Source organism: Pholcus phalangioides, unplaced genomic scaffold (genome assembly GCF_987345545.1).
Source record: "Pholcus phalangioides strain wild (caught in Gottingen) unplaced genomic scaffold, Ppha-v1.0 ptg000013l_1, whole genome shotgun sequence".
Taxonomy (NCBI): Eukaryota; Metazoa; Arthropoda; class Arachnida; order Araneae; family Pholcidae; genus Pholcus; species Pholcus phalangioides.
In genome coordinates this window covers 27,807,800-27,833,226 of record NW_028301606.1, presented here as the reverse complement: position 1 = coordinate 27,833,226, position 25,427 = coordinate 27,807,800, and the positions used below count along the sequence as shown (strand labels likewise).

General features: G+C 33.7%; 1 protein-coding gene across 1 annotated transcript in view; it reads left to right on the top strand.

Annotated features, from left to right (window-relative positions):
• Window positions 1-304: 304 nt before the first annotated feature.
• Window positions 305-25,427, top strand: part of LOC149078896 (uncharacterized) — a 39,116-nt gene continuing 13,993 nt past the window's right edge. The window contains exon 1 of the mRNA XM_089241083.1: window positions 305-567. Within this exon, the coding sequence (XP_089097209.1) occupies window positions 516-567 (52 nt within the window). The 5' untranslated portion in view covers window positions 305-515. The remainder of the gene's footprint in view (window positions 568-25,427) is intronic.

Below are 25,427 nucleotides of genomic sequence, written 5' to 3'. Positions count from 1 at the left end.
CAGAGATAGAAATCGAAACCGCGCGAATTGCGCATCTTCATAAGAATTTTTCCTTCAAGAATCTCCTTTTTCTTTGAAGAGTAAAGTTAAATGGTATTGTGTTGTACTAGTTTACATTACGTTCCGCTAGCTCTGTTTCTGACCGGAAAGTCTGAAAAGAATAAGAAAAAAGGACGCGCGCATAACCCGTTATAGAGCAAAGAGATTAGTAATATCCAGCCTCGTAGTCCGAGTAGAAAACTTGTTTTTTTTTTTGTTTTCTCTCTCTCTCACACACACTCTTACACAGCTGTGGTAAAAGCAGAAACAGTGAAGAAAGAAGCGCGTCCAAAACAAAACCGTGATGCAGGTCCGGCCCAGTGATTGCAAGAGGACGCTGCTGCAGCTTTGTGCGTCTCGCCCTACCTGAAACGTTTTCGCGCCAACGACAAGATGATCGTAACACTACGTTGTAGACTGTGCTGAAATATATTCAAAAAATAATAATTAATATCAACAACAAAACTCGTTACGCCATGGATACGCATAAGATAAGAAGGTGTGGATTATTTTTGCTGAACGTCTATGGTATGTAAACGTTATTAATTTGTTTCTGTTTACTAATTGGTTTTACTACAGTCTTAATGTGTTGAGACCACATAGACCCTACAATGTAAGACGAGCTTTATATACTTATTTAATAAGTTTTTGTCTCTGAAATTAGGCAGTCGCTTATGCCTATTCAATGATACCTCTCACGTTTTTCGTATTCAATGGATATTTTTGGTCGATTTATCTTCAATGTCGTCTCATATTTAGGAAGTAAATGAGTTAAAAATCAATATTTTTTTCACAACTCGTTTATATGCGGGGGTTTCTTTACGAAGAGTTTTTGAAAGAATAAAATTGTTTCAGTTGATCTTAAAAGCAAAATAAAATATAGGAATAGATAAGAAAAAAAGAAAAATAGACGATCGAAATGTGATTGGTTGCGCACTTTTATAATATGATAATTGGGAGAGGGATATAAAAACATATTACATGGCACTTAATTCAAAAATGTGAGTGAAATTTGTGCCCTAGTTCAATAAGTAACAGAGATATTCACATTAGAAAACAAAGGAGCTCAATAGAAATACGTACTCAAAAAATCTTTAAACGGCTGTCCTGTAAAATTTCCCTTTTGTGACATGTTGTCTTTTACCTCTGGAATAAAGATGTATATTTGTACTACCGAACATAGAAAATATAAATTTACATACCCGTATTATACATACATATATATGTTCAAGTAGAAATGTGTAATATTACGCTTTTGGCATCCAGATAAATCACGGGCAATCATTCTTTCTCATTTCTTAGAGCACTAAAAAAAAAAGTGCAAAATTAGTGGTTGACATTTATTTTATTGGAAACGGTATTCAAATTTGAGTTTTCAGTTCCCCCAACCACTACTTCACGGCGGTGCTACTACTACAGTTCGACTTCTCTTTTTATGCTGGTCATTCTCTTTACCCTTTAATTTAGAAAATCAACACTAAAATATTTAATCCTTTCGAACACTTTTAATTAAACATCCTGTAAACCAATTTTCGGCGTCTTCCCCTGATGTTTACTTTTATCGATTTCTTATAAAACAAATTTATAAAATCTAGTCCAATATTTCAATATAGTTCGATTCGCTTCATATCAAAATTTCAACAACTTAATTTAGAAGAAATTATCAACGTATATAAGTAAAGCGTGCGTTTAAAAGAAAATAAAAAGAAATGTCCAGTTAAATTCCATAGCGTATTCTCAGAGAAACATTCAAATTTAATGATAGAAATATCCTTAAAAATTTGTATCTTAAAAAAAGTACTAACGTTTCTTATTTAAGAGCTTTTGGTATTAAGCAAGTAATATATTATGAATTTGCATAAGTTGAGCTTTTTTTTTATCGAACAATTTACTCCTGAAAGCATCCAAACAAGTGATTTGAGAAGCAAAATCAAGCCGCAAAACAAAATTTATTTTTTTTGTATGAAAATTATTTCGACTAGAACACTTTAGAAATTCCTAAATTTAAAGTACCTTGAAAAAAAAAACTATATAAAAACATTCTCTTATGAAATAATTTGACTTTTCCCTTCTACATAAAAATTGAATTAACACCGTATAAAACTTACACTTAAATTTCTATATGAACAAAAGTATACATGTATAATCAAAATACATTCTTTTTAAGTTTCTGCTGAATGTTCCTGACCATCATTATTTTATAAAAGGATGCTGTTAGAAAAATTCTGTGCCTTACGTGAAAAAAATCCTATAAAGTCGCATGGAAATTAATGTAACGGAACTTTAGGAAATGTAACGGAAATAATTTGCGACTTCACATTTGAGAAAAAAAGATAATTTTTTTTATTGACGATGACCAATTATATCATACAAAATATAAAAATAACGAAGTTTTCGCATTGATTACTTACATCAAATAAACTGAATTGGTTTGGGCATATGCTTAAATCACTTGAATTATGATGATTTAGTACTATTACTGTTATTTTTTGAAGCGTTTTATAAATGGCCATAGGCAACGGTGATCGATAGACATGCGACCAATCATCATTATATGCAAAGAATTACAATGAGATGGAATATATGATATGAATGGGATATTTTCCATGTGAACAACCTCATTTCAATTTTATTAATCGTGAGCACGGTATTAACTCATATTTCTTCTTTCTTCCGTGTAGACATATTTTTCAACTGAATTCTGAAAAATTGGAGGTAAATGAGAATGCACACGTTAACATTTTAAAGTTGGAAAAATGTTCTTTTTCATTTCATTAAAAAAATGAGAACTCATGGGGGCATTTACGTACGTGGGCATCTTGAGCAATGCGTTCATGAATCCGAGTATTCGTATCTTGACGCGTGGAAATTATATTTCAACGGTTTAAACAAATGCGTTATGACAGTTATAATTACGAAAATAAACTAGAATGTTTTTTCATTTGTTTGTTTGTTTCGGGAGTAGTTCTTGAACTGTTCACTTTCGTTACTTTTTTCGGGTACGCCCAGGAAATTCGGTCAGGTGCGAACCCTGTTGCCCTAAATATCTTAGAAATGGCGATGCCAAAAATTGTGCCGTTTCATTCGAATAGTCAGCCACTAGGTTGAAATGAAAGTGAAGGTTCCCTATCTCGATCTTTGTTATTCGTATATACACGTGGTATCTTCTCCCTGTCACGTGAAAAGAGAATTCATCGATTATTTTTCTGGCAATTACGAATAATGGACCGTCTCCATAACCATACCCATCCATAACTTCAACTATAAATGAATAGATGAATGCGATTTTAAAAATTCCATATTCGATTTATTTCGAATATTTGTAGAATTATGGATAAACGTACTGAAAAATACCTGTGTCGTGTTTATTATTATTTTTTTTTTGATTAGTTAAAAATTTTGAAGTGAATTGTTATCTTAATGTTTCATGCGATAGAAGGAAATTTTTTAAACATGTTTATATCACATTATTTAAAAGAAATATAAATAGAAAATATTGTCGGAAAATATACCGCGTAAAAGGATATCAGCGATTCCAGTGCATAATATCCGATTATGCGGAGAAAAATTGAATTGTATTGTTTCATTCTGTTGTATAGATTTTATATTGAAAAAATATACTGCATATATATATATTTCATATTATTTTCATATTATCCGAGCAGAGATATATATATATATATCAGAGCAGAATGAATTAAATACAAAACTACGTTCAATATTGTAGTTCGTCAATTACTACGTTCGTAATGACATATCAATATCAACATGAATATATTGACAGGTAGAATACATAGCGTGATTTATGTAGGACGAAATGAATTCAAAAAGCATATTAGCTCAATGCTGAGAGGAGAAAATCAACAGAAAAAATGAAATTTTAAATTGAAATTATAATTATCGTATTATGTTTTTATATTTTCGGAGTTTTCAAAATCTGTGGTGATTTCCTTCATTTTTTTTGCCTAAGAATGGCGATGTTGATTGATAATATTTTGGCTTTTCAGCATAAAACATTGCAATGAAAATTAGTCGACACCGTCGAAAGTTGATTTTCCTCTTCCGTTTGCTCTCTGATCAAGCTTCCGTTTTCTTTCGACAAATCTTCTTCAATTTCATCCACATTTTTTTTGTGATGCTTGATACCCGAGCTTGAAGCCGACTGTATTTCTAAAAACAACTGATAATTAATATATTTTTGTAACTTTACTCTCTTTTCTTTTAGTTCACGTGAAACAAATTTTGTTTGTTTCCAAAACATGTTATATCAAGGATATTGTTGGAAACGTTTTTTACTTGTTAATGGATTTTTGACTCTGGAAACAACACAGTACGAAAATTTTTTTGTCGGGGAAGTGAATGAATATTTTTGAATAGAGGATTACTATAGAAAAGAAAATATTGTTGGTAGACTTCTGTTAATAAAGGATTTTTTTATGATGGGGGGAAAAAATTGTGTTTAGCAATCTTTGTTAATTAAGAAATTTCTCTCTGAATAGGGAATACGGATAGGAGAAAAAGTATTGTTGGAAAAGTCTCTGTTAATTCATAGTTTTTTTTGAATGAAGATTGTGATTATAAAAAAATATGTTATTAGGAATTCTTGTTTGTGAAAGAATTTTTCAATTGAAGGTAGTTCACAGAAAAAAAGCTATCTTTAGAAGTTCTTAGTTTTAGAAGAGTTTTTAATGGACGACAAAGTAGAAAAGGGTATCTTTGGAAAAGTCTATGTAATCTAAAATAATTAGGACTCTTTTGATTGGGCCGTTCAAGATTTTCTTGCAATGAATAACGACGAAAAATAATTGATATGCAATTTATCGAGCTATAACGACAATATCTTGGTTCTAAAACGTAAATATCTGTCTTAACAAATCAACGACCATATTGAGGAATTCATTTTATGATTAGTAAGGATTCCGACACCTTTAATTAATAGGAAAACTGATAATAGTTTAAAATTTGAACTTGAAAATTAAATTCAAGGAAATGAAAATATATTCAGTGAAGTGGTAAATTATTACAGACAAAAAAAAACTTGGTAGAGTATATGCTTTTAAAGGATTCAGACCAGGGGTTTCCAACGTAAAAATTCTCACGAAACCATTGATAGTTATTTATAAGGCTGTTTCGTGGAACCCTTGATGATATAATGCAACTGTTCTACAAAACCCAAACAAATTTTTCGATTATTTATCCGATTTTTCGATTATTTTTTAGTGTGTCCCTATTGCCGTCTCGAGAGCATCAGAGCTTCAGGGCAAAATGAAAGAGGGCTTAGGCACCACCTCCTAATTTACATATTTATTGTTATAAATCATTGTACTAGATCCAATTGTGGAAGCCTTTATAGATAGATAGAACCGCTCACAACCCCAGACTGATGCAAAGCACCTTACTTCCGTTACCTCAAAAGAAGCAGAGTTGTGTCAGAAAAGTTAGCAAAGATTTATAGTGGAGGCTCCCCTTGCCCCGTGCTCGCAAGTATATAATCACTCGCGTCGTGGAAGCCTTTATACAAATGAGGGTCCCGTGCCGTACCCGGGTGGAAGTCATGAGTGAAGATGGCCGTGAGTGTCCCGTAAAGTACACACAATTCAAGAATCCTCACTTCTAATGGATGAAAAATTCCAAAAAAACATCCTTTAGTTATATATTATGGTTCCTTATATAATAATACGTAACATATATTATTATTATCTTCTGATGAAACAGAAAATTATATTCATGAACTTCTGGAGCTTCACGTTCGAAAATTCGATGAGAAAAAAAACACCATAATGTTACTGTTAGTTTCTAAGATGTTTAGTCATCCGAGTGGTCCGATTCTTTTTCAACAACACACTATCTCGTTAGATTTCAAAATAAAGAACAGCTTTACAAGTATCAGTAACAAGAAATTTTTCTCCTTTGAAAGCTCTCCGGGTTCCAGGATTTTTAAGGGTTCCGTGGCGTTTGATCTAATGCAGGGGTTCTTCACATTTTTCATCCGCGACCCAAAATAAACAAATTCATCCGCTTTATGACCTATGGGATTATTTGGATTCCAAACTCAGTGGAAATTTAACAGGACTCTAAGGGCCGTATTTTTTTTACCGACATGGTTTAAACTGTAGTCACAATTTTAGGATAAGAGATCAACACAGATTGGTTAAAAACCTGAATTTAACCAATCCGTGTTGATCTCTTATCAAAAATTGTGGCTATAGTTTAAACCATGTCGGTGAATACCGCCCTAAGTGGACTGGTACGACTCATCTCAAAAGCCCCTGCGAATCAAATTAGAGTCATGACCCATAGCTCAGGGATCCCTGGCAGTAAGTGGATTTTCAGACCCATCTCGGAAGCCCTGCGAATCAAATTTGTGTAGTGACAAATAAGTCAAGAACTCCTGGCTGTAAATGTATTCGCACGACTCTTCTCGAAAGACCCCACGAATCAAGTGTGAGTAGTCACAGCAAGAGTTTGTACTACAAGTGTAATTCAAGAGCTCTGTGTATTTGTACGACCTATCTCGGAAGCCTTTGAAAATCAAACTTGTGTAGTGACTCTTAGCTCAAGAATCCCTATCTGCAAATGAATTTCTACGGACCCTTCTCGGAAGATCCGGCGAATCAAGTTTGGGTTGTGAACCCCCTAGCACAAGAGACCCTGGGTCTTAGTGGATTTGAACGACCCATATCGGAAGACCTGGTGACCCATAGGTTAAGAACCCCTGATTTGGCGGAACCTTAATAAAGCTGTTACGGAACCCCAGGGTTCCGCGGATCACCAGTTGGAAACCCATGATTTAAAAGCATCAGATTCACTCGGGAGCATTACCAGAATGATTCCTATTCCACTATTGATCAAGCGATTTGGTCTTGTTGTGATATGTGTGATATATGCTGATGATAATGATGATAAGCAGTGTAAGTAGTATAATCCATCAGAGAAATTTGTCAAATATAGGTCATGTCTAAGCTTTCACCTTTCGTTTATACGGAAAAACTCGTCAGTCGTCCTTCAGTGTTAACGCGACCTCGTCTCAATGGTGTTTTTTTTTTATTTTCCTTACGTCACTGCTTCTTTACACACACACACATAGGCCGGCCTAGCTACTATCATATCATATCTTTCTCTCTTTTTTTTTCTTACTTCATTATTCAGTTTTATTCTTTTCTTACTATTTCTTCTTCTGCCCGTAAGTAATTTTTTGGCCTAGTTTATGACGCAAAATATCGGGAATATTTTTCTTAAATTTGTTTTTCATGTTTATTGATGAAACATGCAGTACGCATCGGTATAGAAATCAATACGCATGAAGATAATGGTGATTATTTTTGTTTTCTTATGAATTTTTCATGTAAGTTATTGGAACGCTTTCTCACTGGACAAATCAAAATGCTTACGATTTTTCATTTCAGTATTTTCAAGTAATTTCCAAACTGCCTAAAAACACTGGAATCATCCGTTTTATGATAGAAGAATCCGTTTTTATAACAGTTCTTTCACATGAAATTCAATGTCCAGCAACTAACAGTCGATTTATTTTTTGAACGCACCTGAGAAATGTCGCAATCAGCTCACGGGCAGTGAAATTAATGACTGTGTGATAACGATTACGAGTTTAATGCCGTTTCAATTATTTAATTGCATGAATTAATCAAGCTGTTCTCGTGATTAGCGGCCGGTAAGTGCCCTGAAACTATTAACTCGTGTTATATCAGTTTCTTATTATTTCTCAGGCTAAGTTTGCGCCATAATATTTTTCGTGCGAGGTGTATCTTTAAGGCGGGTCGTTTGCTTTCTTTTGGATCGTTACAACGATCCTCGCGATGAACTCTTCACGATTCAGAACGGGGTCGAACTTTCCATTCGAAAAAGATTCCCTCTTGTTATGACCTAATAGAGAAGGAGAGAAAAAGAGTTGCAAAAAAAAGCGCAAAATCCCTGCAGCAGTCATCAAAAAGCCAAAGTGCAACGGAACTGTGTCATGTCATAAGGGAGTTGCTTTCACTCTCACCTTTCTCTCACATTCACACTTTCCATTAGATCAACGAGATGGAAATTACGCTTCGCAACTTCTTAAGCCGTTGCTGAAGACATAGAAATTGCCGTTTCATGCAATTCGTTTTTCCATTTAAAACTTTTTCTTCCTTCAAAAAGAAAAAAAGAATTATAATAATTTTCTTGGAATTGATCCTTAAATGCTCAATTTTTTTTCGAGCTAATAATTTGTTCCATAGTTAATGACACGCATTGAGAAAGCCGAAAAATCATTTTGAAAAAAGTCCATTTTAAATTGTATCGCTTATACAGAGCCTCTCAAAAATCCCCCATAAAATAAATGTATTGAAGTAATATTACTTTCAACTTGGTTAATTCGGAGCTCAAGGGAACACCAAAAAAGTCTGAATCATCCAATCGATCCATACTGGCTGGATCCGTAAAATTACTACTACTGCTACTAAACCAGACATGCACCTCGTCCACATTCCTCTGCGGAACTTCTACGTGTAATGCTGCCATCGGGTTTTCTAACTATGAGTGAAGTGTAAAGATTGAATAATTCTGTGTGGCGATACTTTTTTACTGGGGCATCGGCCAGCATTTGCCCCTCGAAGTTGGGAACCACACAAAACAAACCTCAGCTGACCATTACTGTGATGACTTTGGAGGTACATTACATCAGTTACGAGAATCCAAATTTTGTTGATCATTTGTATTCTATTAGGGGATATCTATTTTCATTAGAATTTGTTAGAAGAAACTGTTCTGAAAAAAAATCTGTTTCCAGAGATCGAACAACACAATTCATATCGAGTGGTATACAATTTTGATGCACTACGGAGTTTTTTTATACACGGACAGTCTTTTCTGACATCACTAAATAGTGTTCCTATTACAAGTTGTCATAAAACCTGGTGATTATTTTCATGACTGGCCCGACAATTCCTTACACGTTGCTCAGCGGACAGAATGTTGGTATGGCTGCTCGAGCCAGGAATTAAGGTCGAAAAAAAACGGCACCCACTTTGCGCCTGAATTATTCAAGTTTTAAAAAATTTTAAAGACTGAACAAATTGTTCGAGAGAAGCAATGCCTGACTGCTTATAGATTTTCCCCACTGTGTACATTTGCTCATACTACTTCACCAAACACCAACTCTGGCCATATTGCAATTTACTGCCATTAGTGAGATGGACTGGAAGTGAACTGGACTTCCTCCCTTGGGTTCGAACCCGGGACCCTGACAACAACCTTCACGATGGTGCTCATACTGGCGCCATAATTATCCCTCCCGAACTTCAAAAAAATAAAATTCCAAAAAAATTGAAATTTTCCATAAAGCACGAAATTTTAACATTATAAGATTTAGATAGAAAATTCAAGGGAAGTTCGTACAAGTTCGAATTACCCGAAATTCGAATCAACCACGTTCGAATCAATCAAGTTCCACTGTTAAAAAATACCTTCTTTGTGATTCAAATTATAGTAAGGAAAAAAACACGAATTGTGCGCAAACTTCAAGGTAAAAAAAAAAGAAATGCAAACAAAACATTTTAACAGATTAGTGAAACCACACCCACACATACTCTGCAACAAACAAACAAAGAGTTAATTGGGTCGTTAATTTTTGTCGTTAATGGGACATCTACCAGCAAATTCAAAATATAAAATGGAAAGAATATGACCTCATCTTATGTGCAAAGGCAATTCTGAATTCAAACTGGCTGTATTAATGAACGTTTAAAGAACCCTTTGAATATAAGCAAAGCTACGTATTTAAGGGTCAAGGTTAGTATGGTTCACAATGACGTCTTGTTTATCCCCAATCTGAATTCGTCTCAATCAATAATATTTACTTAGAGGGATTCAGAACTCAATAAGGAACTCTAAAGATAACGTATAACTAAAGATAGTCGCGAGCAGTCGAATGACCATATTATGATAGGAAAATAATTATTATCTGTAGAAAATTATAGTGTTGCTTTGCTTTTACGTACTGATTTATAGGTTAACTATTGTTGTAGTTAACAAAGAAAAAAACTTCGCATCGGCAATTTTAACCTTTTACAGACTAAATTCAGATTTGCATTGATTTCGCTTATTTTTTCCTTTACATTATCTCTTTTCTAATTCTTCAGTTTAGTGATAGTAACCAAGGGAATATCAAATTTTCAGGAAAAACAATTCAAGTGCTTCAACAAAAGAAATACAGTGGAACCTCTATATAACGATATTCTTCTGTCTAGGAAAAAATAACGTAGTAGAGGGTTTACTGTTCTATTGAGAGGCGGTAGTTTAACTTCATACTGTAGGCATTTGCAAGCAAGACTTTAAAAAATTTATTGTTGTAAAGGGATTTATCGTTATATCGATTATAGGTTTCGCTGTAATTTTTTTTGTAATTAATAAAAATTTCTTAATTTTTTAGGAACATAGAACGTTAGCAAACAATTAAAAAAAATAACTATTAAGAAAACCAGAAGTAGTACTTAATATAATCTAGTACAGCATTTCTCAACTTATCTGTACCAAAATGTCTGAAATAATTCGACGGACCACTAATTTTAACAGGAGTATGATGAATACATGTCCCGTATTTTACGGGATATTTTTTTGGATTTCCACATATTTTTGACCGTTCAGACTTTTTTTTATTCAACTGTCCCGTTTTTTCAACGAAGCTCATTTGAATTTACTATATTTGCTAAAATCATAAGTAAATATATTTTCATAACTTAATGATAATTATGGCTATAATGTATAAATTCCCCTCTCGTGTATTTTTTACGTTCAACAATTTTGCCGTTAAACGCATTTCAATTAACTACGATTTCCAAAAGCCCTTCATTTCCCACCCAATAGTCATTTTTCAGTAATTTCAGAGTTTGTAATTTTGCTGAATTTTCATTCAGTTGAAATTGTATTATCAAGTCTGCCTGCGCACTACCTGTGCTATCGTCGCGGACCATAGGTTGAGAAACACTGATATAGTAGAACTAGCGAGATCTTCATTTATGGATTTTACATAGGAACTTTATGTACATACATCTCTGCATAGCACCGATTCATAGCTTCATTTTTGTTGTAATTAACAAGAAAACTTTTTATTTTTAATTTTAACGGATTTTTTTTTTTTTTTTAAACAAGCTTAAAATAGTACATAATACAAAGTAATCCTTGTCAAGACTTCGATCCACATCCTCTTAGAAAGACAATCGGTTTCAGAAGCAAGAGTTATTCTAGTACAACAGCAACAACTAACCAAGAAATCTTTCGATCAACAAACCAAATAAAAAAAGTATTTATAAAACACTATTTAAAAGGGAAAAGAAAATAATATGGAAGTTGATTGAAAAAAAAAGCAAGACGAATTCATGACGTAGGGATCTATTATTTCCCTTTGAATAGCGTCTACTTTAAGAAGATAAAATAGATGTCGGAAGAGGAAGAGCGAAGAAGATATTTCACATTTTTCTACGCTTGTTGTTTTATTTTTCATTTTCTTTTCACCATCTTGTTGTTTAGGTCACGTGAATTCGATGCTTGACCCCAGAGTGAAAGTTTTCTTCCTCCTAAATGTCTTTTTCTTTCTCGTAAGTAATTTGTCTCTCCAGTTTTTTAGTGTTTTTATTTTCAGTTCCCATTCAACTTCGTAAGAAACAGGAAGAGCTTCTTATCCCTTCCGTAAAGAGATATTACTTCATAATATGAGAAGAAGAAGAAGAAAAAGCCAACGAAAACAATATATGAGTTGTTTTTATTCTTCAGCTATCAAACAATCTTTAATCATCTGTAAGAAAATTGAAAAACTTTCGTCCTGTATACGGGGTGTTTCACGAAAAGTGTCCGAAAAGAATATAAATTCTAAAAGTGGGTTCTAAAATTGAAATAAAGTATTATAAGAATTATCAGCGGGGAAAAAATGAATTCAACTGTTGTTGTGGTGCTTATGTACAATAATTATTAAAAAATATAATATTTTTTATTGTAGGTGCCTAATTTAACAAAAAGTAAATTAATAAAATTGTGACTTTTTTAGTTTAACAAATTAAATTTATCTGGTATTAATTGAAAGGAAATACGTTGTGATATTCATGATTGAAAGTCTTGATTTTTGTCACTTTTTATGCCATAATTTTATTAAATTCGTCCCAAAAATTTTCAGAACTTTGGAAATTGATTAATTTTTTTAACACCGATTAATAAATTTTACCCAAACTTCACGAGATAAATTTCTTTTGATACAATAAACAGAGGCATAAAATTTATATGTTGAGATTTTTTTTTCGACTGAGCCCATATTAAAAATGTGAATTTTTGTATTTTCTCTAATGCTATTTTTTTTTTCATATTTCACTTGAATTTCCAAATTAACAATAGAATTTATATTCCCTTCAGACCGCTTTTGGTAAAACACCCTATGTAATTATATTTAGTCATTTCAAAAGTTCTGAACTATTTCTTTTTCCTCAAGCACGTGTTTCAGCTGAGTTAAAAGTCAATTGAGATTTTAGCTTTTATTTTAATCGATTATTTTCAATATTTATACAGGGAATATTTTTAAATATTTATGACATATATCTGCAAACCTGGTTAGCAGATCACCCGTGGAGGCACATGTCGCGTTTGCGGCCAAAAACAAATATATTTTTCCGACGGATTTGCTTCGATATGTGCTATCAAACATTCGAGGCTGCATATGCACCTTCGGATCGCATTAGAGTTTGTTTTTATTGATGCAAGGACCATCAAGGTAATGCTTTGCCAAACAATGATCAAACGGTTCTCACAAACCAACTAAAGTAGAGCCTCTCGATAACGGACACCAATCGGACCAAAAGATTTTGTCCGCAAATGGGAGGGGAGGGGTAAGATACACGAAGGAACCTTGTTTATACGACTTTCACATTTATACGACATTTGGCTTCGGTCGCAATGGGTTCCTATAAATTTTAATGTTAATGTATATGTTACTGTGTGTGTGTGTGTGTAAAAGTCAACATTGGTGCGATTGCTGCGAATAATCACCAGTTGTCTGGATAAAGAAAGTTTAATTTGAAATTCACTACATTTTTATCACTATTACCTGCGATTATGCATGATTCCCAAATAAAAATGAAAAATTTGATAAGTATGGAAAAATTTATAACCTTTTCTTCTTGCAATTCACAAATTTGTCCCTAAAAATTGAATCAAATTAAAACACGTGTGAAAAGAAGATATAAAAACAATCACCAGTCTTTTAATGCTGACTTCTTTCACACATATGAACATGTGCAAACAAAACTTACATTACCATTCGGAATCCCCATCCTGAACCATAGTTATGTGCAGTTAATCAAGTAATTAATTGACGGATCATCATATCTGCCAATACGAGCGTGGAATTATACATAATCACCTATGATAAATTGTCGATTTATGAACAAAAATTAATAAATTAGAATTCGGAAAAATAATTAAGAGTTTGCGCCTAATTTTACTGATTTTACTAACGGGTGAGTGAAATAGAGAAATACATTAAAGCCTTACTCCACGGGACCAAGGATCAGAAAAGTGTCCGCTAACGGGAGGTGTTCGTTAAAGGGGAGTGCCCATTACGGGAGGTTTCACTATAATTTTACGAGAGCGAGATATTGAATGCTAATGTCTTTAACTTTTCTTGTTTGCTCCAAAATTTACGAGAAAAACACTCAACAATTTAGAACCCTTTATGAAGGAGAAAAAACCCATTAAAAAAATAAAATGCAATGAAAAGTTATAAATATTCTCAAAAAAAAAAATCTTATCTAACAAAGTTGGAAGGTTTTAAGGAAAATGTTTTCAATTTTTATGGAAATTATCGTATCTTATTAATATCCATTACCATATTACAACACCCGATTTTTATCGTGAATAATCAGTAGATATTGTTTCCGCTATATCAGAAACCCACCCGAAGCCTAGAACTCGATGACCTATGGGCACTGAAATATTCTTTTCTCATGGAAAAAAACCTGCATTCACTGAATGGGAATAATGAATTGAAAAGAAAATGTGGAAAGTACAAACTATACAGAAGTAACGAAACATTTTAAGAAAAAAACCAGAGAGATAAAGAAAAATAGGTGAATGAAGCCCTGTCTCTATCTCAAGTAAAAGGAAAAAATGTGGTCAAGGGCGAAGCTTTCGACCAAAATGATGACTTCACATGTGGATTATATGATGTAAAATGGCCAGAGGATCTCTGTCTCCCTCTCAGTAGGATATCTCCAATATGTGTTATGGCTACTGGAATCTCTTTAAGTGTGCGTACGTGTGAAGCAACTCTCGGAGTCGAAAATAACTGGGTACCATCTCGGATTGGCCGTGATGGCTGATTTATTTTTATTATTATTTTGTCCTTTGGAGAAGTTTATAACGTTATTTGCCTTGTGTATACCGTAGGAAAAGGATTTCTAGAATCACTTTTTCACGTGGATTGCGCCATCATAACTTATAAAATATCTAAAGATAATGGCTATTCTAAAATTACCTCGAGTTACAATGATAGATATCTTTGAATAATTTATAATTATATTCCGAAATCTAACATTTCACTACACGGGAAGATCACTGAAATACAGGGTGTCCTATAAATTCGTAAATACTTCCGAATTTTTAGATTCATAAATACTGGAAGAATTGGAATGTTTGGATGAGGTTTTTGCAAAAAATGTTGCTCCACCGAAGGGCGATTTTTTTAGTGCAGAAAAAAAATCAGTTTAAATTTTTGTTGGTGGTGGACACTGCATAAATGTCTGGCAGGATTAATTGGACCAGGAAATTTGTTTAATCTCTTCCGTGTCCGAAACTTTCATGAAGCTTTAGCCAGCGATTCATTGCCGGGAATAACAACTTCAACAATAATGCTTTATCCACCAATGTCAACTTAACAATGAAAATCTTATGTAAGTGACAGTAACAGGAAAATTCAGAAATGAGCTGTTAATCGTTCACCCTGAATTTTATAGGACTCTGATTTGCCCATTTCCAGTGATTTTCTTTTGTTGAGCGTCCTCTATCGATGAAAATTTGAACTGAATTTTTTCTTCCTATACCAAAAAAAAAAAAAAAAAAAATCTCTCTTCGAATAAATTCACAAACCGCGTTCAAATGTACTAACTACTCTTCAATTTTTATGAATTTTTAAACTATTTACGAATTTATGGGACTTCCACGGTCATTTATCGAATTCAAGTAAAATATAAAAAATGATCAGCAAAATAGGTCAATCTAAATTGTTCTGGGATAGTGAAATCTCCCAAAAACTATTATTATAGAAAAATACAAAAATTAACATTTATATATATACAACTTGTATGTATCTTTTTTGCTAAGAATCTAGGAATCTACATATATATATACAACTTGTATATATATATGTAGATTCCTAGATTCTTAGCAAAAAATATTCAGTTTGTTTAACCCTTTATTCTACTGGAAAAGTCAAGAATTTCAATCTAAGTGAATTTCCATACAATTATTTCGGATCAATTTCTTTTGTTCTGCATTGGACGCTCTCTATAACTACCGATACGATGTCTCAAATTTTTTCTGATATATCCTATGTGGTCGACGTTCGTAGTAACGACCCATATCATCCCATAGAAAAAGAGCACTATATTGGGAGGTCGTTATATCGAACGCTTGGAAAAGATAGCTTTTTAAGAGAATCCACGTTTGGACAGAATATAAAAACTTATATTCTTCATTTTATTTTTTATAATTTAAGCAGTTGAAAAATGGATGTTTTTTTTTTCAAGTGGGTGGGCATGCAGAGTTATTGGACGTTGTATTGGATTGAATTGTGTTTGTAGGTCGGTATATATTTGATGAAAATAACATCGGATGAATAGTAAAAAAATTGGGACTTACCGTACCGGTCATTATAATAGAACGGGTGCAGTACCAAGTGCTCATTATATCGAGCGTCGACTGTAAAACATCCGTTTTCGAGGGAACGATAGGGTCGTTAATTAATTATCGTAATTACATTCCTGTAATTTTTTAAATTAATTCTGAAAGAAAATTGATAAATGAATTCAGCTCTTTTTTTTTTATCATTGTCTAAGGAAGTTCTTAAAAAAAGTCAGAGAGGTATAATCCAGTTTCGGAAATGAGATAAGGCGTCCACCAATGAAGAAACGATGAAAGAGGATTTAGTTGGCGAAAGGATAATTAATTAACGAGTTATGTTTTCAAGGACTCGAGCCTATTGATGATTAGATAAGTCAAGTGATAACAGTTTCGGTTTTTAGGTTACGGGTCAGCTAGATTATCAGCTATTGTGAGATCACGCGAGAAGCTTCTATGTAGGTTAATACGATGGGATTTTCAACATTTTAACTATTTTGAGATATTAACTATTTTCGATTTACCGATATTTTTCCCCTCCACACACACACATGGAGATGTTACTCAACTATTTGTGTTGAATAGCGCGTTATTGTTTATTAACATTACCATCGACCATGCACAAGCTGTTTTCCCAAATTTGGTTGCAACCGTTAACCGAGAAACATACTTTAAAATTCAGAAAGTTTTCAAATGACGTGCGACAACTCAAAATTTTTTATATTTCCCTAGAGGTCGTAATCACAAAACGATAGAAAAATTACCTTTTTATGTACACCCTTTGTGCTAAAATTACCAATTAGTGGAAATGGTGATGAGGCTCTGAGAAATCATTTACAAATAATTGCATATTTTTAAATGCTATATCAACAGAGGTATTTGACTTGAACAACAGAGGTAAAGTTTTGAGCACTTGTCGCCAATGATTGAGGGTGTGTTTCCACAAATCGCAAAACGGAAATCAAATTCAAAATTGTAAAAATTCTGTAATTATCAAAAAAATATAATTGTTATTTATTGTGAATAAAAATAGAAATGATTAATTTTATTTTTGTACAGTCCCTAAAAATGACAGCTTTTGAGACAGTGAAAGATTGCCAACACAGTAATGAGTTGCTAAAACATAGTGCTTTTATATAATTAATATCTTGATAAATATTGCGTTCAAAAGTAAGTTTTTTTTTGTTGCTAAAATGACTAGAGCGGGATCTACATTCCAATAACTGAAAGTTTTCGCTCACGGGGGACGGTAAAAAAAATAAATTTCTTTATTTTAGATGTATTCACGACCCCTGAAACAAATTTTGAGATTTTAAGTAACTTCACGGCATTTGAAAACTTTTTCACAATTGAAAGTGTTTTGCCAAGTCAACGATTGCAGTGATATCTGCACTAACAATTTGTTGAAAATTTGAAGTTTCTTTCCTCACTATATAGCGCACGTTTTTCCATGATTAGAGCCATATTGTGGGGGAAACATTTGTTTTCTAAAATAAAAATAGTATTAATGAATATCAATCATGACAATGAATATATTCCAGAAAGAAATTCAATCACTCATCATCGCGAATCTTTCATTATCTCATCATCGTGAAAACAAAATATATATTGCATTTACACTCGGAATGGTTTTTGGGGTTTTTTTTTTTTTTTTTGTATAACACACTATTACAATTTAGAAAAAACTACAAATTTTTAATATTTAAAAACTAGAACTAGCTTGAATAAGCTAAAAGTAATAGTTTTAACTTGATATTGCATTCTCTATGGTAATATTAGGCATTATATTATTACAAACTCTTAATTAGAATCAAGAGAGAATTAATAAAATAATCATGAACTAGATTCTAGTTTTCATCACTAGAATTTTCTCGATAGACTAAAAAAAAAATACGAATTTCATTCACAGGTGACTCTGTAAAACAGAAAACTCGACACGTCACATAAAATGCAATAGATGTAGGCGGAGCTGAAAAGAGCACTGATATTGCAATGAGATAATGTTATGCACGCAAACTGTCATAGACATTTATTATGCACTGTTTGTGTTGCCTTTTATGTGCTATGTCAAGTATATCGTTTTACAGCGCAATCTGTTAGTGAAATTTGAACTTTTTAATTTATCAAAAAAAAAAAAAAAATTCTAGGCCATGATATGTGTTTTAGTGCAAACTGCACCTTTTTATGTCAATCGGTGGATTTGTTATCCATTTTTTAAAAATTGTCCAGTCCACTTCTCGTCCACCCTGTATATCTACAGAGATATGCTGAGTATTGAAAGCAAAGCTACCCTGCTGCAAAATACTAATCAATGCCGTTTTTAAATTTCCGAAAAAGTGAATCCTTGGTACCCTCTGTAATAGAGAAATAAGTCCTCGGGTGTAAATGCTTATCGAGAAACCACTAGAGTGGAATTATTTAACAATCTATATATCTCACCAATAAATTATTTGATCTGTGTTTCGAATTGAAAATCACACTAATTCATGCATTAGTTATTATCGGTTAGTAGATTAATCAAAATATTATTTATAGTATACATAAGTTTTTACATCAGTATTATTAACATTCAGAAAGTTCCTTTTCTTGATCTGTTGGTGTTTAGGCCGAAGAAAAACATCTGTCTTCTCGATCTCTTTATGAGATGATTGCCTAGAAACATTTTCTTCAATCTTTTTCTACTTGCGGGCCAGTGAAATTATGCATAAACATTTTCGTGGGCCGGCATAAACGGAAAAAATAACTTACGAACCGCTGAAAAAATATTAATAGGAGCAGAATTTTCTGACTCTTTCTAACTTATTATATTTTATCATGTGAGAGAGAAAAATCGTTTTGCAGGTTCCCCTGCTGCCACCTATCAAATATAGACAAAACCATTTGTTACAACTCTTCAAGTAAATGGATTGTTGGTTTTAAACCGGTGTGCAGTATGAAAGTATAGTAGTAGTATATGATATGATATCATATGTTTTTATTTTTATGATACACAACGGTGTAAATTTTTGTTCCATAATCCGGGTTACTACACTTTCATGCAGATATTTTTGACGCATTGCAAAAGGAAGAAACCAATTGCGTTGGGGATTCCTGCTGCCATCTATGGAATAAAAACAAAGCAATTGATATAATTCTTCAAATAAAATTGTTCGTTTGCCTTAAACCGGTGTGCAGCATGCAATAAATTGTACATAGTATGATGTCATACATTTTTTTTATTTTTATGCTACATATAACCAATTTATATATAAAATTCATATCAGTATGCATTCAGAATACCATGTACTAGTGCTGTTTGTGAGATACGAAGCGCAGAAACGTCACTTCTATTTCACTCTGTGTGGTTTTTTTTGCTTCTGCTTTTATTATGGCTTTTGGTAATACGACTGAATATCCCCCCCCCCCCCCCAATAAGAATAGAAATTTCAAAAGGATCTTTCTCACTTCCCAAAATGCAGCGCTTCCTAATCTTGCAGCAAAATCTCTGCGAAATATTTCGTGAATCGTTAGAAAATTTCCGTGAAACAGCTTGAAGAACACTGGTCTAAAACTATGGTTCCCAACCATTCATGCTTCAAGAACCCCTAAAAATACGCAGAAGGCTTGCGTAGCCCCCCAGAAATTCCAGAAGGCGTGTGTTACGTACCCCTAGCAGTACGTTTACGCTTGCGCATTCGCAGAAACACTAGGGAGGCTAGCTCCAGCTCATATCAGTACGCCCAGATATACGTAAAGGGCATGCGTACACCACGGAATGCATGAAAGCCGCGTGTTTGACCCCCCTCCCCCACTCAAGAATTGCGCAGAAGCCTTGATTAATCGTTAGAAATGCATTTACAACACGCTTTACTCGCTTCTGCCCTCGTTGCTGGTTACTCCGAAGGGCCTGTTTACAACAGATTAGGAGCCACTGGCCCTAATCTGGTCCCTAATCCCCCCCCCCTCCTATCATGGCAGTGGAAACATGGCCTGTAACCGCGAAAAACGTCCACGACTAAAAAAATAATAATCTTTTACAGATATATGTAGGTGTCCGGACACCTGCTAATAATTCTTTGGTAGGTAAAGTGTGTAAAATTTTGAATATTTTAATCGGTACTATCTTGTAAAATATAGCGGATAACAATTTTTTCTTTTACCGTAGGAATAGCCAACCAATTCATATATGTTTAGCTAATTGAGATCATGATTTAAGATAATTCAATTTCGAGCAAGAGCTGAAAGAGATCAAATCCCTCGCCATCATGGAATGACCTTCCCAAAAAATATTTTTACCTTTTTTGTTTTGGTATTCTATTCCCCGCAACTGAATTCTGAGGCGTTAGAATCGTCCATTTGCATTGCACGGACAACTCAACTAGTTCTACGAGTTCCTCTCAGTGACCCAGATTCAGAGCAACATATATAATTAATTAAACTTTAATTGCTTTCATGAGCTTGAAAAGTGGAGAAAAAGCCAAATAAATGAATAACTAAAAGCACGTGGTTAACACTTTGAATCCAGAAAACGCTGTATGTGTGTGTGTGTGTACACTTTGTGTGCAGTCTAAAAACAGAATGCATTGATGAATAACTATCTCTCTCGATCGATAATATTAGTTATAAGGTCATTGAATAGATTTGACCTATTCACCTTACCTTTATTGCGATATTGATCGATCTTAATATATGAGCATTTGTAGCTGATCTTGACTAGCTAGTTCGCAATTATTTCTAACATCAATAAAAATCTATCAAATTTCCAGAGACAACAAAACTTTACGCATAAATTTCGATTTAAAAAAAAATTTTCTCTAGGTAGATATTTCAAATCAGAGGTACTGTACATTGAATAATTACAGTACTTATATAAATAATAAGTTCGATGAGAAGTTGGAGAAGCTTAAATTTTTTTTTAATCATTTTATCTTTTGTGGAAAGAAGAATATCTAAAGCAGGGATCTTCAAAGCCTGACTTCTGCAAGAAGCTTTTTTAGAAAATAGCTAAAAATATAGAAAGACGATTAAATTAAAAAAAAATATATTCAATGAAGCCCGAAGTGAGATGTCTCCCAGATTCACCAGTAAATTTTTACACTTTTTAAATTAATATTATAATGAGTAGGGGGGGGGGGCCTCAAATACGTTTTAAGGGCCTGTGATTTCATATACAGTTGAATCACGTTTTAACGAATACTCTGTTACAGTGAAAAAATCTCGTTGTAACGAAAACTCTTCCAATTCCCCCGCCCCAAATAACTTTACATTTGAACAATGCTAATACCTGGAATTCCTTTATAACAAAATTTCGTTATAACGAAGTGATTTCTCCGGTCTCTTGGAGTTCGTTTGAACGGTATTCAACTGTATTTCAATAAAAAAGTCGGTATATCAAGAAATGAACAGAAACTCTGAAAACCTCAATGAAAGAAATGGATTCAAAATTTATTGAGAAAAAAATTAATTTCACAGTTATTATAAATTGAGGGAAATTTATAATTAATTGAAAAATGTTTCGGAATTAATGAAAGAAACAATTTGTAGAAGTGAAGAAACAATTTCAGTATAAATGAAAAAAAAATTCTAGAGCTGTTAAAATAAATCATTTGAGAATAATTTGCAAAATAGATTCGTGAAGCCTAATTAAAGAATTAATAAAAAATAATTAATTAATCAGTAACTTTTCCAGAATTGTTGACAGTGATATATTTGAAAATAATCGGAATTGATAATTAATGAAAGAAATTATTTCACAATAAATTAGACTTCAATTCTAAGTTTTTTTTTAATGTTTTCCATCTTAGAATCCTAAATACGGTCGGCCCCGGTTAATCAGACAATGGATAAACGCACGGATACCACGCTTGAACGGATAAAATCCTCCGGCACAAAAAATTTCTCCCATAGATATTAAAGTTCCCCGCTTAATACGATAATTTCAATGCCTTTTCAACGATTAATCAAATATTAAGCTTTACACGTCAACTGTTAACACACATCAACCACTATGCATATAATGTTTATATTGAATGAAACATTTGAAATTGATGGAAAATATGTTACTAAGCTGAGAAAAATATATTGAGAGTAAGTATTGGCCTCCAAGTGTTCAAGTTGTCTTCAATATGTACATTTGATTATTTTATTTTTGTTCTCTGTTGAGCCAATAGAGGACGCTAACTTAATGAAAAATAAAAATCACATATTGTGTGTTATTATTTAAATGTATTACGTTCATGTTTAGATTTTCCGATTTTTGATTACGTTACGTGAATTAAATAGGATTTTTATTTCATTTCTGATGTTTATTTCGTATTTTTTATTTACCCCTTAGTTATATAATGTAATTTTTAATTATCTATACAGACATTCTTTGCATGTAGATGGTATAAATATATTTCTCATAACTATATTTAAATTTTTCGTTATATATGAAAATGAATACATTTTGCTTATTTGCCACTCACCATCAAATAAAGAAAGGCATTATGCTATTTATATAATTCGATCAGATAAAATACTGTATTTCATTTCTTCAAATATTCCATCTACAATGTAACTAGGAAGATCTATATGATATGACAAATTTTCAACACGAAAAAATGATATCAATGATCAAAGTATCCAACCAAATATTATAGCACCCATAATGCTGTAATTCAAAAATATTTCGTGCATCCATTTTTGAAATCAAAATTGCTTGAGTTTCTAGAGTTTTCCTGAAGAACTTGATATTATCTACCGAAGAAGTTCTTGTTTAGGAGAGACAAAATTTATTCAGTCTCGTAATTATTACGATTCTTATCGAAAATGAAACGGCTGTCGAATCGATGCAGTGTTCAATAAGACACGTGTCTCAAAGGAAAAGCGAAAGGTATTGTCTTTCGTTACAGATGGGCACTCAGTCTTACCTTCAGGCAACTTGAGATAGTATCGGCACACACTACTACCAGACTCGGTCGTAGTATGGTCATTTCTCCGCTTTTCTAATCTTCCAGACCTTATTTCGATGCGACCGCTGATATTGTATTTTACATGGAACAATACTCCATTTATTTCGAACACGATCCTTGAGAAAGTGTGTGTCTTATCATTCACTGATTCAGAAGAAATTATTGTACATTGTGGACAGGATCTCATTCCTTACTCGGCTTGGTACATTCGATAAGATTAATGTGCGCGCGTCATGCTGGTTAGTTGAATTTATGGAGATATGGAGATGAGAACAGATATGGAGAAAGTTACATGAGGAATATTCTTTAAAGTCGTGGATTTCTACTCAGAAAAGTGCGGCGTGTAACTTAGTAAATTTTCTGTGTTCACACGAATGTTAATTAGAATTTCAGGATCTCAAACCACATTCTTATCTCCGTGTTAATTATATTTAAGGTAGTCTTTTCTCCAAAGGAATGTGTGTATATGTTCCTTGATGGGATTCAGTGGTTCTTGTAACCTTCAGGGAAACAGAGAAAAAGCATTACGCATAACAAATGAACAATCAGATTCAAGGCTGATGTAAGTAAGGAAAGAGAGCAGCATCCCCACCGGCTGCCATTGTTCGAAAACCATTTTCTCGAAATAACTACAATATATTTATTCCGAGCTAGACATATATCTTGTGAGAAGCTAAGGAGAAGGAACTTCAAATATGAAAATTCCTCAGGTTTTTGTGTTTGGTCAACGCCTTCATTATTGAATCAGATTCAAGCAAGGACATATTTTCTGGTTGAAACGGCCTTGTTTTCTACGCCCATACATTTTTTTTCTTGTCTAACACGACGGCATAAATGGTTACTGGCCCAATGTTTTGTCCCCCTCATACCATAAATTTATCTTTAATTTTTTTTATTGTACACGTTCTGTGAATGAATAATAATAATTTTTACGTAAATAGAAATGAAATAATTTTGATCAAGTTAACGGTTTTATGTTACAGTCCATTTTTAAATTTTCCTTCTCACGGCAAGTAAATGAATGCACATAAATTTGTAATTAAATGTACTCTGCAATTGGCTAGCGATATGTTTGAGAAAGCAATACAGTGCACGCCACTTAATATGATCACATCGAGACTTGGAGTTTCTGATAACAATAACTGCTTGTGTATATCCGAAAAAAAAGATCCCGGACAAAAGTACGGTGACCCGTTTGATCGAACGGGAAGTATGGAAACGGGACAACTCCGTTTTTCTTTTTTCACACCTAACAGGTTTCAAAATGTCGAAACATGCATTTTTTTTGCAACTGTTCTAAAATAGGATTTTTTTCCCCTTTTCAAGCTGAAATCCCCCGCGCGGTTTTGTGAGAGGGGCCTCACAAAAATGAGACCTGGTTGAAATTTTCGAGAATTTGTTTGGTAGGGCCTCAGCAAAATCAATTGGCCCGGGGGCCCATGATGCTCTTAAGACGGCCCTGAGCCCGGGTCGATAAGATACTCGCCTAAAGTACCAAAGGATGTGCAGAGGTGTCGCGAGTTCGATACCCGGTTCGTCCTTGTCAGAAAAAAATTTCCTGACACAGGGGTGCAACAGAAACGGCGACGTGACCACATAAAAAATTGCTACCGCAGGGAGTCCCCAATCCAGGGCTCAGCGCACCAACCCCTCGACGAGCATAAAAAACAAGCCTGCCGTTCGGAATCGGCAATAAATTGTAGGTCCTGGTCTGGTTAGCCCTCGTTTGCAGAAAATGGCCGTGGTTGGGGCGACAAAAAATGATCAAATGAAATCCCCCGTCTTTTTTTTTTAAATTCAAGAATGGTGAGGTTTTGGGTTCTGCCTAATGTGTGTTACGCGAATTATAATACTAATGTGTGGTACGTTCAATAGATCCATTGTGAGTGTTCCGGCCGAGGAACTGTGAATGTGGTCAACTGAGAGAAACTGACCAAGAACTGAAGAAAGGGGCTTTTTGTTTTTCCTCGCACGTACCTTCACTTTGGGGAGAAATTTGAAAAGAAGCCTTACATATAGGTATGGATCATAGTAGCTATAAATGGCCCAACAAAAACATTGTGAACCTGAGTGTGGAAAATTTTGTCAACCAGGCTGTGGGGGGGGGAACATTCTGACCTCCCACATTGTCTTGGAGGCGCAAATGCGAGCCGATCTCACCGTTAAAAAAAGTCTCGCCACAGAAAGCAACAGTCCTGCAAACAGTACAAGTATTGACATTACACTTCACTCACTTCACTTCTGAAATATAGCTGGCAGCAGCACTGAAAAATGATACACAACCCTGGATATGCAATCTTGGCGGTTAGGTACACACACTTACACTTCCGGCACAACTCACTAGATAGTAAATTGCCCATGGCGATAGACCTGAGTTGTGCTCGGTTTAAAAGGAAAAAAATATATATATGTATTGCCCCCCCCCCCGACATATCAATATGTTCATATCACTATGGATCTGCGTCTACCCCGAGCTAGAGCTCAGTGAGCTGAAAATATCAAGCAAATTTTTACCAATATTTTTGTGGAGATGCAGAGACGTCGCATCATCATGGGTTCCCACCAGTGACTTTCTGATTCACCATACTC